The 17,888-nt window shown below is 45.1% G+C and overlaps 1 protein-coding gene across 1 annotated transcript in view; it reads left to right on the top strand.

Moving 5' to 3' along the window:
- Positions 1 to 8,871: 8,871 nt before the first annotated feature.
- Positions 8,872 to 17,888, top strand: part of rab11fip3 (RAB11 family interacting protein 3 (class II)) — a gene marked incomplete at its 5' end in the record, with an annotated part of 29,972 nt that continues 20,955 nt past the window's right edge. Inside the window, 2 exons of the mRNA XM_080021314.1 lie at positions 8,872 to 9,061; positions 14,169 to 14,245. Coding sequence (XP_079877440.1) covers positions 8,872 to 9,061; positions 14,169 to 14,245 — 267 coding nt within the window. The remainder of the gene's footprint in view (positions 9,062 to 14,168; positions 14,246 to 17,888) is intronic.

The following is a 17,888-nucleotide window of genomic DNA, read 5'->3' as shown; positions in this document are numbered from 1 at the left end:
GATACCTGATGGGAATCCCTAAATTTCCTCTCCTTTAGCGTAGTACACCATAAATGACACATCACCCCTGCTGGATAAGTACCGATCTTTTATTTTTTCAACCTCATAGATTAGCAGACTTTGTTGCTGGCGGACCAATCACGCTTTGTTAATCCTCTTTCTCCCGTTTCAAAGCACATGTTGCCTCTGTTCTTTGCTGTTTCCAGTCAAAGGTACTTCCTGCTTCACAGCCAGAGCTTTTTAAGGATTAAGAATAGAATGCCTTTTTCCCTGAGTCAGAGGGATTGGGTCGTTTGGGTCAGGTACTGTACAGTCCGCCACCTGCCCATGACCCTGTTTTCAATGCCGGGGAGGGGCTTTGGACGTCTGTCCATCGGAGAACAGTAGAACTCCTCCTCACTTTTTTTTTGGTGGGAAACGCCTCGAGCAGATATGTTTACATCACATTTGGATTTTCTAGCAGATGCTTTGGGACTTGTTACACGGTTTTTAATTTCCGTTGGACCATTCCTCTTGTAGGCTGGCAGCGCTCAGATCCCAACAGTGGAGTTCTTGGTGTCTGAGCACCTAAAAGATTTGCTTTAGATGGGTCACCAGATTGTGCAGATTGATGGCTGTGCGTGTCCATTTGAGAGCAGGTATTCGATATCTGCTGCTCCATGGCGACGGGCAGCTCTGAGCTGCTCAGATTTCTGTGTTTCCCTCACGTGGAAGGCGGACAGAGGAGAAGTTCACCAAAAGCAAAGAAAGCGGGAGACGACTTATCTTCAGAATTTGAGGAATGCCTCGTAATGGCCTTCTATTGGACTGTCTGAGGCCAATTCGAGGAACATTGGGAAGGCGTTGTCTCATCTCAGAAGACTTCCACCCATCTGAAATGTTAGTGCAGACTGTTTGTAAGCCACCATTAAAAAATGGTTCATACTAGGGCAGGTTTTATAGCTATGTAATCATTGAGAATTTTGTACAATATCTCTCTCCCTCTTTCTTTTTCATATATGCAGCATGGTCATACAACATCCAGTCAAGCGCCTTATACTTCAAGGAATGTCTTATTTGATCCTCGGGTGTAGTATCATAAACAGTAAGAAATGTTCCAGCAGAATGTCATGCCTTTGAAGGTACGTGAGAACGTGTTTGAATGTCCCTATTCAGACTATTTATGCAAATGACTTTTCGACTGCCAGTGACGCTGTGCGGGGCATTGTTTTGGATGCCGTGTGCGTGATTGTTTTATATTTGAATGTGGTTTTCTGGGTATATATCAGGGTTTTCCTCCAGTGTATTGCAAGGCTGCTGGCCCACTAGGCTTAAGTTGACCCCCGCCGGGCCTAAGCGTCTGCATTTTGTTTTTTCTTTTTTCTTTTTTATCAAACTGCCACATATTGATTTTCTATTTGATTTTTTTAACCATTCAAAATCGGTAATAGCTTATTTCATTGGAGAGCACAGTGCATTCTCTCTCTCTCTCTCTCTCTCTCTCTCTCTCTCTCTCTCTCTCTCTCTCTCTCTCTCTCTCTCTCTCTCTCTCTCTCTCTCTCTCTCTCACTCACTCACTCACTCACTCACTCACTCACTCACTCACTCACTCACTCACTCACTCACTCACTCACTCACTCACTCACTCACTCACTCACTCACTCACTCACTCACTCACTCACTCACTCACTCACTCACTCACTCACTCACTCACTCACTCACTCACTCACTCACTCACACACACACACACACACACACACACTCTCTGAGAGCCTGTTTGGGGCCTCTTTTCATTTTCTTTTGGCCCCTGGCTGCATTGGCAGGTAAACCTGAGAATCTTGTCCATTGCTACTTGTTCATAATCTGCATCACCAACCTCAACGGACTTCATCACGTCATCAACTTCTTCCGTTGTAACAACAACGCCCGTGTCGTCACTCTCCTCCGTCGGTTTCATCGTCAAATCCGGGTTGAAATCTGTTTGAAATGTTCTCCAAGTCCGGGATAACACTGGTATCAGATTCAGCGTTGCTGTCGGAGAACTGACTATCATCGCAGAAAATGAAGTCCGGTATGCGCTGCTTACACTGACTTAAATCTATTGCCCTGGTCAGATTAATGTCCGCGATATGATTTAGATCTTCCTCCACCCGCTTCTCGTAATCTATAACAACACAGAGATGAAAGTTTCACAGACAAGTGAAACCGAAGGATCCTTGTCTTGTTTACGGAAGTGATGTCAGCTTTTGTTCTTTGTTGGTATACACCATCTACACAACAATGTATCCAGGTGTCTGTATAAAATGCGTAAGATGTAAAGGTTGAACTCTATCAAAAACGGTTTCACATTGTGACTCCACATCACATGGAATATGGAGGAATGATCTTCACCTGGACGTTTGCTTTAAAGGAAACCAACGATCGGCGTTTTCGCTGTTCAGCATCTGGGTTAGTGAACTGTGTTTCTCCATGTAATCTAAAGGTAATATTTATCTCAACGGTTTAGCATTTATCTACTATTTATAAATCAAACTCGATTTTGAAAATACGTTGAGATTAAAAAAAACAAAACACAAAGGAACACGAATCCAGAAAAATCTCATTGTCCTTCAAAAATGTTTTTTTTTTAACTTATTTGGCGGCTCGTGGGGTTGTCGGGTCAGGTTTTGCTGCGCTGGGTCACATATGCGCTCTCCAAAACGCCACATGCTTATCGTTAGCAGCGCGCCACTTGAAATCCTCTGTGTCCTGCTCCGCCGCTTTCCTCTCCAGTGCGACTCTCCTCCTAACTTTTGGTCGAGAGCCAATTGGAAGCGCCGCTCGTCAATGTCACATCATGTCTTAGCCAATCAGATAAAAGAGGCAGGTTGTAAAAGTTTTCACTACCGATAGCTTCTGGTTCATATTAACTAATATAAGCAGTTATTTGTTAACATGTAAAATGTGAAAAGTATATGAAAATGAATTGAGGACAAATGGGGTTAGTTCATAAAAAAAAATTTGAAAATAGCCCCGATCTCAATTTTTCTTGTTTCTTTTTTTTTTTGACAAAAATAAGAATAATATTAATTCCGATCATGCATTTAAGTCTAATTATTAAAAATAATATACCGTTGATCAAAGAAGCAGGTATGTTTTGGGTCCTCTGTGTGTCCTCTGAGGGAGCGTTCTGTCTCCCTCTCCATGCGTAACTGTGACCTCGGAGAGGGAAAGATCGCGTGTCCCTTCATCTAGATAATTGGGTTTATTTTAGATGTATTTTATTTTACTCAACTTCCTTGTTGCATGAAACAAAAAGAGCACCGTGCGTACTGGGGACACTCTCAGCATCACTCTCTGAACCCACCCCGACCTGTACTTGCCATCGGGCAAAATAACAACTTTTCTGAGGATAACCCTGGAATATGAATAGAGGTTTCAAGCTTTCTGCTGAATTAGGGAGATTCTGCTCATGAACTCCTTGTGGTAAAACAAACATTGCAGTGGTGGAACCACAGAGGCCATAATTCATACCGGGGAGAAAGGCTCAATTATGCTATTATGAAAAACAAACGCTGATTGCCAGTGGAGATTCTAGCCGGGGGGGATCTGGCTCGGGGCATAGTAGTATTATGGACTGTATTGTGAGTATAGGCCACTGTTTATTCGTAAAACCTTGTGAATACAGGGAGGAATACTGGTTTGAGTTCTTGTTGTCAAATTCTACTACGCCTGTGAGCTCTGCTAATCAGTGCGTTTTGCTTGTGTAACCCCAGCAGCTATAAGCTCTTGTTTTTGGTTGTCTCTGTACTGTTTCACGAATCCAGTATGGACTGGGGACACACTACCTTAAACTGGCCAGACTGTCCCTCATACAGGAATCTGATGTTTTGCACGAATGTGTTGATATCAGAGATTTGCATGTATACGCTGAACATTCTGATAGCGCCTACGGACGGGATGCAAATCTCCCCTTGCTCATGGGCTCTCTGAACTTGGCTCCTGAATAGTCAGTCAGTTGTCAGCAGGAGTTGAAAACCAAACCACATCGCGGCTTTGGAGAGCCAGCAGAAATAATTGGACCTGGAAGGTGGAAGGCTATCCACGACCCAGGCCTAAGTCGTAGCTCGGAATTCACTGATTAAAGGAAATCCTTTGAACTCTCCAATAGGTTTTGGTGCCGAATCCTGACAGAGCTCTTGGAACTGGAATGTGACTACAGCTCTGTTGTCTGTCCCAGAACACCAACCCCCGCACGTCCGCCTTTTATAAAAAAAACAAAAAAAACCCCAAAAAAACAAAACTGGTCCTGTCTATTCTCTCTGGAGTGTCCTTAAACCTCCGCTGGTTTGTAATGACACTACTTTGTAATGTCTGTGTGTATATACCTCTTTATATTCAGGTATCTGCATATCTATCTATGTCGCTATTGTGGATTTGTCCCCCATTACTTGCAAACTCCCGATCCAGGGATGGTGCGTCCAGTTTGGAGAAAATTTGCGAAACCTACCTGTCTACGTACTACGTGAGGGGGCATTGAGAAATGTCAACGTGATGCTTTACTTTTAGGGTATTTGTACCCTACCCGGATGTGTGTCTCTGAAATTGAATTGCAAGAATTTAATTTAAATTGCAAGAGCTGAATTAACTTATAGTGAGGATCAAAAACAGAGCGAGTTTCAGAGCAAATGAATTAAATTCAATAACATCACATTCCGTTTCAGTTTTATTGGAATTCCAAACGAATAAATTCACTTTCAACCACAATTGTTAAACAATACAAAATATAAATGATTGAAATTCAGTTTCTTGTGACACATATTTCTGCTGATGTACTACATCCACCGCTGTTAAATACTCATGTAGTGTATCAAATGTTGTAGTGACGCACACAACAATTAAAAACTTTCAAATACTTATTTAGTTGGAGGCTCTCATTAGACCAGTGCTCCTGCCGCGCTGACCCTCCTGCTGACCTTGATGAGATGGGTCCAGAAGCTTTGTTGGAGGGCCGTTGTGAAATCCTCTCATAAGACTAAGGCTCCACGGGGGGTTCTGACCCCAGAGCTGTGTCTGTGTGGGGGGGGTTCAGGCGGGCGCACCCCCGCCCTCTGAAAATAGACAAAACAGAGCAGGAAAGTATTTGTTCCCTATGCTTAAGGAGATGTATAAATACCCCCAAAAACAGTACTCTATTTGTAGAGAGGACGATCCTTCCTTCAATACTCCAGTAAGAGTATTAAAGTACTTTAACTGCCGTGTCTGCAGGTCCCTAAAAAGTCTTCAGAATTTCTTCAATTCAGTTTTACGAATATTAGGTCTTAAAGTCGTTTGTCTTAGAAGTACTCTATTTTATTTCATATTTGAGTGCAATTCCGGCACTTGTAGTCTCATCCACCCAACACAGATGATCTTATGGATTTCCACTTTTTTGGGCCAATGCAGTCGTGAAACAAGTCGTGATTCCTTTTTTTTAATGAAGGTCGTTTGCACCGTCGCTCCTGTCGTTACAACAGTTCACTGTGTTCAGTGTTTCTAAATCCCTACAAGAGGTGGAAGATCCAGGTTGACAAAGTAGAAGCGCGCAGGACTTGTATACCCTGAGGACGGGGTTGTCCACCACCCTCGCCGAAGCAACTGGCAGTAAACATTTTGGTTTCTCTATCTTGTAAATGAAGACGCCGTCCCAAAAAGCTTCCTGAGCTCTTGTGTTTTGGGTCACAAAGCGGTTGATGGAGGCCGTGGAGCCGGTGGAGTACAGTTGGGACCTGGAAGCTTGGACCGCCGGTGTCGCTTGGAGGGCTGGTCCCGTGTGGCTTTCCTTCATCTCTGGAGTGTTTGAGCGTTGAAGCTCTTCCTGGAAGGGTGCAGCGACAGAGTGCTGGGAACACGCCCCAGCCCGTGGGTGTGGAAGCTTCTGGAAGCGCCAGGCTCAACTCCACATCAGCGCGTCAACCACCGTCCAGCCAGATACGACCGCTCCCACCCTCCCCCCTCTCTCTCTCTCTCTCTCTCTCTCTCTCTCTCTCTCTCTCTCTCTCTCTCTGTCTCCCTGCGACCGGCTTTAATTCAGCCCAGATCATAAGTCACTGGGTGTTAGGAGGAGATTTTGACGATAAGCCAATCCACCCTTCATTGTGTGTGTGTGTGCAAGAGTACAGAGGAAAGCACCATCCCAAATGAGAAACCCTTTTGTTTGACGGGAGATAAAAATCAAACTATTTCGATTTTTTTTTTTTTTTTTTTTATAGGCCACCATGGCTGCCCAATCTATTGTAAATTTACTTCAATGGAAGGTTTTAGTGTATTTATTGTGAAAATGCATCAAGATTTATCCACATTTTAACATTCAATTGCAATTATAACCAGTCCCTCCAGGAATTAAAGGCAGTTTGTCCAATCCTTACATCTTTAGGAAGAGCTTACATTTGTGGCCGACTCCCACAATGGTTTTGGAATAAACTTGTCTAATTGGTAAAATACTTTTAAATTGAATCAAGAAGAATCCAGTGGGAATTGGAAAATTACTTTCAAATCGATGAATTCTCCTTTCAAATCGCCGCACTTTTTCCACATAAAATGATCTCATCCACAACCGTGATATTACCATAGCGACCTCACCCAAACTTCCTGCCTGACTACAAACTAATGCTGTTTGTAGTCGGCCAGAAATCCACAAAAAATAAAAATAAAAATAAAATACACACAAAAAAGGTCACAAACTGCATCGCATTTCCTGAGAAAATCGGCAACGAATTCATTCATTTTAGGCCACAAAAAAGCAGGAGATCCCGGTGAGAACGACTCACAAAATGACAAAACGAGAAGCATCGCATCACGTGGGATCAGGCACCTGGACGTCACGTTGTGTAGTTGGAGGTTCCCCCCCATCGCTCCTGCTCCTGTCCATCCCCGTCTCCTCTCCTCGGGTTCCCGTTGCGTTTCCCTCTCTGAGCAGTGAGGCCTCCCCCCCTGCGCGGTCCCTCTCCGTGACAGCGTAATGAGGAGTTGGGGACATTTCTCGGTGGACCACAGTCGGATCGCTCTGTCATTTGCCTACGCACGCTCGGGTTGTTCGGCGCCGCCGTTCACTCTCCAGATGCAGATATAGACGCAACGTAATTGGAGGCCGGAGGGATGAGCCGCGGGAATTAACGCGGAGGACGTGGGATCGGTGTAAAGCCAAATGATTGACTGATTGATTGATACTTCATTCATTCCCAGAGGGAAATTGCAGTGCCGCAGCAGCGAAAATAGGGAAAAAATAATAAAGTCATGAGAAAAAAAATGAAATACGTTAAATCAAGGAAATAGCAATATACAATAAACCTAAAAATATACCACAAGATAGAAAATAAGGGTTAGGAACAACGAGGAAAAATATTCCATAACCTAATTATACACAATAAATATGAAATTGAAAAACAATGAAATAAGAAATTAATAAGAACCATGTGAAAATTGACAACATACAACAAACCCTAAAATTAACAATAAACCATGAATACAAACGTAAAAATAAACATAAGCCTAAAAATGAACAAAACTTCTGACACTTGTCACACTTCTGGTTTAAATCCAAGTGGCGGTGAGTTGAGCCTCCGTTCCTCGCACCTAACATCCCTCCGTCCCGCTAAATGAACCGTGTTATGTGGCCGTTATCTTGTTGGCCAGCGCCTCTTGTTGCCAGGTTACCGACATGAGGGAACATGGTGTAACCCAGGTCGGATCATCCCAGTTCAAACACCACGGCTCCGCTCCTGCGTGCGGGCGTAGCAGTGTTTATTGTTATTTATTATTCTATATGTTGAGCGTGGGTGCAGTTTGAATCCACCACAACCAACACGGAGACGTCAGTTGGTCCATGTCGCAGGAATGAATCTGACACTAGGTATAAACGTCCACCGGCGTGGAGATATGTCAATATAATATCGATATTGTGATATGAGACGAGATATCGTCTGGGATGCTGGCTCTGGTTACCACGGTGATATGGTTAAATGTCATCTCTAAGGAGCGGTGCAGTGAAATAACGCGGTTTTTTGAACTCTATTGACTCTTCTGACTGCTCTACTCAATGGTCATAATATCCGCTCAACACTCAAAACATTTCTAAATATCCGCTGTATATCATCCCCAAAATATCGTCAAATTATCGACATCGAGGTATTCTTTCGAAAATATTGTTTTTTTATTATTTATTTATTTTTTATTTTTTTGGCCGATCATCTTTTATTTACAGTAATTGGGGACGGCCGCTCATGGAGCCAGCGTTACTGTGTTCTTTAGTGGATTTGGTAACCGGTTATGAACTGTCTGTTAAAGAATGAGCAGTTCAGGTCCATGTTCTCTGAAGGCCACCTCTTAAATCCTTGTGGAGTCAGCGTTGTAAAACCTGAAACTGAGACGTTTGCAAAAGCACCCGTTTGAATGGAGGTCAGAAGCTCCCTTCCCCCCCCTTTCCAAAGGAGCCTTTATTTTTATATTTTTTTGTGACGGTGTAATAAAACTCCCTGGCATTTCACAGCATTCAGACTACGTGTTAAAATTCTAGTGCTCAGCAGAGTCACAGTGTCGCTGTGTTTTATTGTTTTAATCATTACACGCTCCACGCGCCCGGCCATGTGATGTTGTCCGAGTTTCAGCTCCCGCTCTCTTCCGTGTCCGCTCCATTCGCTCTCAATTTGACCCGGATCTACTTTTTTGATCATTTAACTTCTTGATTCAAGATTCAAGAGGTTTATTCGTCACATACATACATACTTGAAATCTTTGGAATCTACATACGTACATACATACATACATACATACATACATACATACTTTCATACATAAATGCAGTGAAATGTACTTCCTTTTAAATATATTTTATGGATGATTTAAAATAAATTCACGATAAAAACCTGCGTCAACATGGCTGCGGCGGCTGCAGCTGTTTCTGAGGGTTTCCTCCGTTGCCGTGACAACGCCGGGGCTGGATCTCTGAATCTGTGGTTTTCCATCTTCCAGGTGAAGGACCTGGCCAAGTTCCTGGACCCCAGCGGCCTGGGGGTGATCAGCTTCGAGGACTTCCACCGCGGAATCACCGCCATCAGCAACGGCGGTGGGTGCACACTGTACACATGGATTTGAACTGAAGTCTCTTGTCTTATATGCTGTGTCTTTATATTTGTCACAATATCTGCATCCCAGTTTAAAGAATCCGACTGAGCTTCATCTGGCTGAGCTGTCAGCTCATTTCAAGCAGAGACCGGACCAAAACGACAACAACACCACCCACGTTTTGTGTCCCATCTCCATGCTGGTTCTGCCCTACTTAGAGTTTGGCACTCGGTGTTAAACTAGGGCTTCTAATGGCTTTTTATCTTCCTCCCTTTTTTTTAAATTTATTTATTTATTTTTGCCCGTGACGCCATTTTTAGGTCCCAAAACTCTCGTGACAACAGCAGTTGGAGATCTTGACAAGTGTTCTCTTCTTCTCCTTTTGTCATTATTTTGGAGCCAGCGGCGCTCGCTTCATTGGTTGCAATTCACATTGAGAGCAGCGAGCAGCAGATTGAGGCCAGTGAGGAACGTGTTTGTGGTGTGATGTGTTTTCTCAACTGACGTTAGTGGCGGAAGTGCAGATATTCCACATTACACATCTGTTTCGTGGGCTTTTGAGTTTCGCATCAGCTGCTTTTATGATGTCAGAAAAATGGAGGTAGCTCCAAATGGATTACATAGAAATGACATATCTCAGCCTTTTTAGGTAGAAAGATATAAAGGCAACAATAATAACAACAATAATAATAAAGTGACAGAAAAGCTAATGATAAACAAAACATATGAACCTCAGCAGCAAACAATAAAATAACAATAAACAAGAACATTTGGCAATATACAATAAACCAAGAAATTAACTACAAGATAAAAAAATATGTACAACTACATTTTTCAATAAAAAAGACATCAATCAAATAACAATGTCAGTCTTAAAATGTCCCGTGACCCCACGTGGGTTTGTGACCCCGAGGTTGAGAATCCCTATGTGAAAGCCCTACTTCCTTCTTTGTCAAATCGTGGGTTTTGAGCTTCACCGAGGGTCTCAGGCCACCACCCGTCTAAATGGATAATGAGCAGGTGGTGCACGTGCGTCTTCCCTTTGATGTAGTTCCATCCGGGCCCACGAGGCTCCTCCAACCCTGGTTCCATCTTTTGCCCTTCAGCGTCGTCCCCAATGTCTCCAGAACCTCCCCCTGCAGCCCCCCGCTCCACCCGCTCCCCCCGATCCGCCTGCCACACAGTGTGCTGGCATCTATATTTCAGGGGAGAAAGGCTGACCCAAATTCTTTGTTCCCGCCTTTTCTGACCCCCTTTTCTTTTTCTTAACGTTCCCTCGAAGCGCCCGGCCTCCCCTCGCTTGCAGGAACAGCGGACAGGCGTTTCCTCAAAAGCAGCTAACGCTTGACCGACTGTTTGTTTTGACCGACTGCCCTTTTCCACTCCTAGAGTCTCCTCCGAGAAACCTCTTTAACCCCTTAACGTCTGCTTTGCGGGAGTGTTGGAATCTGCATTTCCAAACCAGAGGGAAACCAAGACCCGAGGCCGTGGGCTCGCTACAGGACCTTCGGAGGGCTCAGACCCTGCACCGTTCACGCGACACCACCCTCGGTCTGGAGCTGTGGAATCTTGCAGCCGTTGTGGTTTCACACGACAAGACCAAACGGACACATGGAGTCACACATTACAGGAGGAATCCTGACCAGTCTGTCGGGTCACACGTGAATTGACAGAAATGATTCCATGATACCAATACTATGATATCATGCGTGGTACAGGATTATTTATTTTTTATTTTAAATTCTTAGTCACTGTAAAAAATGACCTCAGTGTGGCTCCCGACTCGATCCCCACGCGACCAGGTGCTAAACCCGCCTGACGTCTCGCCGACGCTCGGATCCCGCCGCTCGCCGCTTCGCGCCGCCTGTGCTGCTTCTGCCGATCGGGGGCTTTGCTCGGCCACCTCCAGAGAGTCGGGCCCGGAAGCGGTCCGCGCTGGCGCCGTCAACACATTTTGTTGATGCTTGGTTTTCAGGGCGTCGTCAGTGTGTTCAACTCAGCTTCACAAATATGACTTGAGAGTGGGTAAATAGTCCTGCATGTCAAGTCATCAGGTCTTCAGCATGTTCATCCATCTATTCGATTTAGTCATTGTTTTGCGTTTGTGACCCGAAGGCGACCGCTGAACCTGATGCCTACCTTGCCGTCACCTGTTGTACATGAACCACCTCCATCTAGACTCAGCTCCACACCCACCTGCAGAGATACATCTCATACATTCCTTGTAAAAAGTACACTTTACGTTTATTCCACCTCCTGATCTCTCACCTTGGACCTAACCCTGTTTCTACTGCTGCTGTACTGACCTGCACCACCCATACAGTACTGACCTGCAGTACACATACAGTACTGACCTGCAGTACACATACAGTACTGACCTGCACCACCCATACAGTACTGACCTGCACCACCCATACAGTACTGACCTGCAGTACACATACAGTACTGACCTGCAGTACATTTTGCAGTTTTGCTCAATTGTCATCACGATTGCTAACAATTGCTTTGAGGCGACGATGTCATAATTGCGCTCTTTAGTCTAAAGTTAAAATGACATCACGGTGATGTCCTAGTTTGACAGAAGGCGATGACGTCACCAAACTAAACTCCCCACCAGCACCAGACACGAGTTCTGGGTGGAGCAGGTCCTGTTTCACTGCAACGTTAATGAGGGGGGGGTGGGGGAGTCCTATTTTCCTGAATTATTCATCTCTTCTCCCTCTCTCTCGTCTTTTTCTCTCTCTACTACTCAAATAGTAAACAAACTGATTCAAATACACATCTTGGCTCAGTAGTACTACAGTAGAATCGGTGAAATAAGTAAATAAGAAGCGTCACTGTGGGGGTGGGGCGGTCCGTCTGTTTTAACATCACAATGTTTTTGCCATTTGTTGGAGAGCTGGAAATGAACTTGTCCGTCATTCTCTCACTCTTTGGCTCCTTTTCCAGGTGCGTTTGATTTGTGTTTTGATTCATTTTCAACCTTTTCACCTCAAAAGCTTTTTTTTCAGTTTTTATATCTCACTGGTGAATACAATTCTCCCGAGGGCGAAACGCAGATCTTTGCCTGGATGTTGGGTGTCACTTTCCCCGCTGAGGCGCGAAGGGCGGTGTTCGGACGTCAAACACACACGCACGCACGCACGCACGCACGCACACGCAAGCGCACACACATGAACACGCACACACACACACACACGCACACACTGAACCTGCTCTCCCTGCTTCATCCGCCAAGTTTCGACTCCAGCTCCATTCTCTCCCTCCTCCTTTGTTTTCTTCCACTCCAGTTGTTGGCAAAAGGGAACCAGCACCCCCACCACCACCCCCCACACCCACCCCCCCAGGTCATGGAAATTCTCCCGCCCCCCTACACGCGCGCGCACACACACACACACACACACACACACACACACACACACACACACACACGCGGAGGTTGTAGAATGTCTGGAACAACAAACATTCCCTTAGAACCCCTGTCGTTTCGGGTGAATAGACCTAATTATGTTTTGTCCTATTTACACTAATATACTATACAGAGTATATACACAGTATGTACAGTATATACACAGTATATACACTGGAGTGAATGTGTCTTATACTACTTGTTTGTTTTGTTGACCAGTGGGGTTTTTTGATTATTGCAAAAATGCTTGACATTGCAGTGGTTTCACTGACTGACCGTGGTTTTTTTTGTTTTTCTGTGATGGCAACGGTTTGAGGACGGCAGCTACAGGAAGCAGAATCCTCCAGTTGACATGACGCTGCACTTTCACGGCCCCGTGGTGTGTGTTCGATTAGGGGTCACTGCAATACCTGGAGTTTTCCATTCAATCCCACAACAATGAAATGCGGGAACTTTCACATCCTTTTGGATGTTGGAACGCCTGATGAATGGCAAGGCCTTCTCCAGCCTTCAGACGTCTTCAAGGCCTTGAGAGTCGCCGGGTCCTTGAGAGTCCTTGAGGGTGACCGTGGGCCACAACACCCCCGGGGTTCCCCGCTCTGTTTACTAGATACAGTAGCTCCCAGCTCCCGAGAGTCAGCAACGTGTTCCTTAAAAACAACCTGCTTTTATTTAAGTTTTAAACCAGTCAGGCTGAGGATGTTTATCCAAACAAGCTCAGTGAAATACACAAATTAAATATTTTAATTCATTAGTGGGATTTAATTTAGCCTGAATTATTATATTGCCAAATAGATTTTATTGTTCATTTTTAGGTTTATTTAGATTTTTTTTTTTTTGTTGGTTAAATTTGGGTTTATTTCATTGTTTGCATATTTGTAGGTTAACTTATTGCCAAGTTTTTCTTGTTTATTTAGGATTATCTTTCTTATTACTGTCTATCCATCTCTATCTTTATCCATCGATCTAATTTTCAAATGTATTCAGAAATTGTGGTATTGGATCATTCATGCATTTTTATGCCCCAAAATGTGCTTTTTTTTGTTATGTTTTGTTTTGTTTTTTATCAAAGGGATTCCATTCTTCCATCCGCAACATTTTTTTTCTTTCTTCCATTTTTTTTCGATGCAGCAGCCGCCCCAGTGGCTGATGGGAGCTCTTTCCCACCGATCAAGTTTCACGTAGTATTGTCTTGGACGGTTTATTCTGTCTCGCAATCACACGCTGCTCTGCTGGAACAGACCTTGAATCAACACCGCCGCAGTTGCATAACGCTGCGGAGGTGTGCGGTGTGCACCTCAGAGGAGGACGCCCACCAGTGTGCACTGGTGACCGGTCAAACGTGTTGGAGCCACGTGTCGCACGTACCGTACCGGGAGAACCCAGAGGTTTTACTGAAGGAAAAGTACAAATACCCCTGAATCACTGAGTCCAGTACCATGTGGACTTGTCTGCTGAAGGAAACCTATATAAATGTACTGTTGTACAGTAAAAGTACTTCGTCCCATCATATCCACACTGTTGATCATCAGTTCCCACCTTCCTCCTCCTCCTCTTCTCTCAGCAGTGTTGGCTCTTCAACTCTGCTCCTTATCAGCGACTCAACTGTCTGTTTCGACTGAGTTTGTTTAGACTGTTTGTTGAGACTGTTGTGCTTGTTGTGTTGACACTGTGTGTTTACCCCCCCCCCCCCCCCCAGGTCCGGAGCCCCAGCTGTACGATGTGCACTACAGCCCCTGTGACGGAGCGGTGGGATGTGTGGAGGAGTACGATGAGGTGGGGCTGGCTTCTCACTGGGCTCTCCTTTCTTTTATTTATTTTGGGAGCCTGTTTGTGACCGCAACAAACAGGACGGTGTGAGTTTGGTCCATAACACAAAGATATTCAATTCAATTGAATATTATTACATTCAATACAATTCCAAGGTATTTATTTGCACATTAAACATAAACTGACAACATGAACAAAAAGTGAGCAGATATGACCTTGTTTAGTTATAACCTAAAATAAGTTTCAAAAATAGCCAGATATCCAAAAATAACCCAATAGGAAAATATACAGAATATACCAAATGCCATTATATGCAAAGGAATGAATTAAGTTAAATGTGTATATCGGGGGCCAAGTGGCAGTATGGCTGCTAGTTTGCTATGGGTATACAATACAGTATATTATTATTATTATTATTATTTTATTATATTCACAAAGGAAAATGTTAAAATGGAGTTAAAAATATATATAATTTTTCACTAAAAGAGAACCAAATGGTGGGAACAGATTACATCTAAAATGAAAAAACAATTAAAAAGTTGTCTTTCTCTAGATATATTATTCAATGGCATCTTTGCAATATACTTAAAAAAAATTATAATAGCAATGTTTTGTGGGAGAAATGTTTTTTAGCGAATGTACATTAATTTAAGGTACAAATCTTGAAGATATTTTATGCCAGGCACAGGGATATCAGTGAACTGGTGTGAGGAGTGGAAGAGATGCTTGTTGCAGATCGGGCGGAAAGATCATTTAAAAACGAGTGGAATCGAGTAGAAGCCTCTGTTCTAAAGTTACAATACCACACTGATGACAAGATGGCTGTCCTCAGGGTGGGAGATGGAACAAATAGTAAATTCTGCGCTGAAACTGAGAACACTTTAATCCTTAAAACCCACTCATCGAGGTTGTTTCTAGTGATTCTCAATTGAGAACTGATTTAGCTGTGAAACATCACAATCCCCATCCAAGACTTGTACAAATCAGCATACTGTAGAACTGTAGACACAGTTTTTAGAATATGAAGTAAAACCTGTACATACACTGTGATAAACCAAAGAAAGGCATCGTGGCTGGAACGCAGCAGTAAGTACAGACTACCTACACTAAGTCTGCAGTATTCCCCTCTTGTTCTTCGTCCTCTGGGTCCTCGCCATCCCATAATGGTCTCCCAGGTGTGGTCCGGTGGCTGTGCCCTGCTCCCCGGCCTGGAGGCTCACCTCCCCCTGAACCCGGCTCTGCTTGGCCCCCCAGCGGCCTGCGGGGCTGTCATTACTCTCCCCGCGCTGGACGCTCTGCTCTGGCTCGGCTCCCGCCAGCACCGCGCTCCACTTCTGCTTTTCTTCGACGCTGAACGAGCTGGACGCTCTGAACGGCTTTTCACACCCCGTGTGAAATGATCATCCCTGCCGGCATATCTGGAATTCCTCTTTGGCTTGGATATTTTACTGGTCGTTCCCGCTGACCCCCGGGAGATCCACGTGCTTTGGGCTATTGTTTGCTCTCGCAGCGCTGTGGGTCAAGGGCAACGAGGCGACCGTGCGGCGAGATTCTGCGGCTGCTTGCCGGGCGCAGCAGCAGCGCCCCCGGTGGGCCAGGTGGGAACATGCTTCACAATGCTTTCCACGTTTAAGTCCAGTGAGCAGCGGTAACGGAGTCTCCTTTGCGAAGAATACCAAGACTTTGGGCGGTTGCCCCTCCAGGTTCTCACGCTGCCTGTGCAGTTAAGAAGATGAAATAATGTTTTCAGGCCTTCGTGCTGGTCAGGACCGGTCCTGATGGATCCAGAAGGCTAATAAATGTGCCAACAGCCGTGAAACGAGACCCGGCGACGCTCGGCCTCACTGCTGATGTGTACCTGCATAATGGGGGCTTTTAACAAGTTCTCCCGGCCTCCAGAAAACCAGCCACAGCTTCCTCCCTGTGGAAACAAGAACGGCTGTTAACAATGATAAGTCTGTGTTTTCCTTAAATATCATGGTACATTGGAGCATTATGCGCCATGAGATGGTGTTTACTTTGTAAATTCAATACATATTCTACCCCAAACGTCCCTCTGCTGTTGCCCCTGTAGCCACTGTTTACTGGGTGTGGTCAGCAGGGTGTTTTGAAGGAGAAATGACACCTGCGTTCCTCGGCCATGTTTTTCCTCTCTGGCTTCCTGGCAGCCCAGGGTTTCTGCCTCTGAATGGCATCGCTGTTCCAGTGCTGTTTGCTCTGAAAACAGGTGAGGTGAGGGCCGCTGGAGCGACGCCTGGCAGAAGACTTGACGCTGGGCCCTGCCGGTCACACACGCCACCCCATATGGAAAACCCGCCGGTTTGCCCACCGACCCTTCCGTTGGGTCGTTGGATTATTGAACTGTGAAAACAAACCGGTCTCTTCCCGGCACCTCCTGATTCCTTTTCATGGAAGGACAGGCTTGATGACAGGTCAGGCTTCCTCTTTTTGAGGAACCCAGCCAGCCAGGGCACGGCAGCTGGTTGCTGATGTGTCAAATACCGCCCTGTGCTCCCCTCCCGTCTGCAGGTCGGACGTGGCTTTAATGATTTACTCCGTCGCGACGGTCCCTTGACAGGAACTCCCGACAGGAAGTCCAGATTAAACAGTCTGTGGTCTGGTTTTGTTTTAACTCCGCTTTGGTTGACGCTACGGCCCCCTTCCCCTGCTCTTTGGACCCCCTCTCTCTCTTTTACACTCTCTTTCGCTCTCTGTCACTCCACCAACCGACGGGCCGAGCGAGGTGTTTAGATGTTTTCCTGTTTTTTTTTGTTTTTTTCCTTCCCTCTCGTTTTTTCTCTCTCACTCACTTTCTCCCTGAGAGTGTGAGAGGAAGTGCCAGAAAAAGGCTGACGGTGGTGGTCTCATGACCGCTCAGATTTCCTGCCAGTGAGAGAGAGAGCATGGTTCTGGCCATGGTGGGAAGCCCGCTGGGCCCGGTTCCACCTGTAGCTCCACAGGTAGGTGGCTCTAAGACTCGCCCACCTTGCAACGCGTTCGGTTAGCTTCTGGTGGCTAAAGGCTTCTAGCTAACAGCTGATCAGTTACAGCTGATCAATTACAGCTGATCAGTTCTGCTCTGGTCTACAGGCCAGTCGGTGCATAGCTCCTACCGAGCGTTTGGAGCGTTCGGAATGCTGGTGTGAGGGTTTCTTTGGGTGTTTGTGCTCCCCTTGGAGGTGTCTAGTCAGTTTGGTTTTTCTTGGCTCAGCTTTCTGTTGTGTTTGGTGTATTCAGCATTATTAGATTGGACTGGGAACATCCAAAAACAGGCTCTTTAAAAGGATTATTTTGCCTTGCATTTGTCTCGTCCTGAATCATTTCCTTGGATGGGTTGCCTGTTGAAAACACTCCTGTCAAGTGGTGCTTGGTACTCTTTTCTAAAAGGTTTCTGTGGATGTTTAGGTCTGATCAAGCCATTGAGGATGTTTAAATCGCAGGTTGCATTTTCCCTGCATTTGCAGGCTCAGACTCCCAGTGAAAAGGATATCAATGTCTTTAATTTAAAACTTGAGATCTTGAGCGTGTGACTAGGTGAGTAAACCGGACGGCTACTGTTTGACTTGGATGGTTGTACTGTTTACTATAGTTTATGGTACACATGGCCTTTTCATACTGTAACATACAGCGACTGTTGGCTTGAAATGTT

This window comes from Zeus faber, assembly GCF_960531495.2.
Source record: "Zeus faber genome assembly, chromosome: 20".
Classification (NCBI taxonomy): Eukaryota; Metazoa; Chordata; class Actinopteri; order Zeiformes; family Zeidae; genus Zeus; species Zeus faber.
This window is presented reverse-complemented; position numbering and strand designations above follow the sequence as displayed.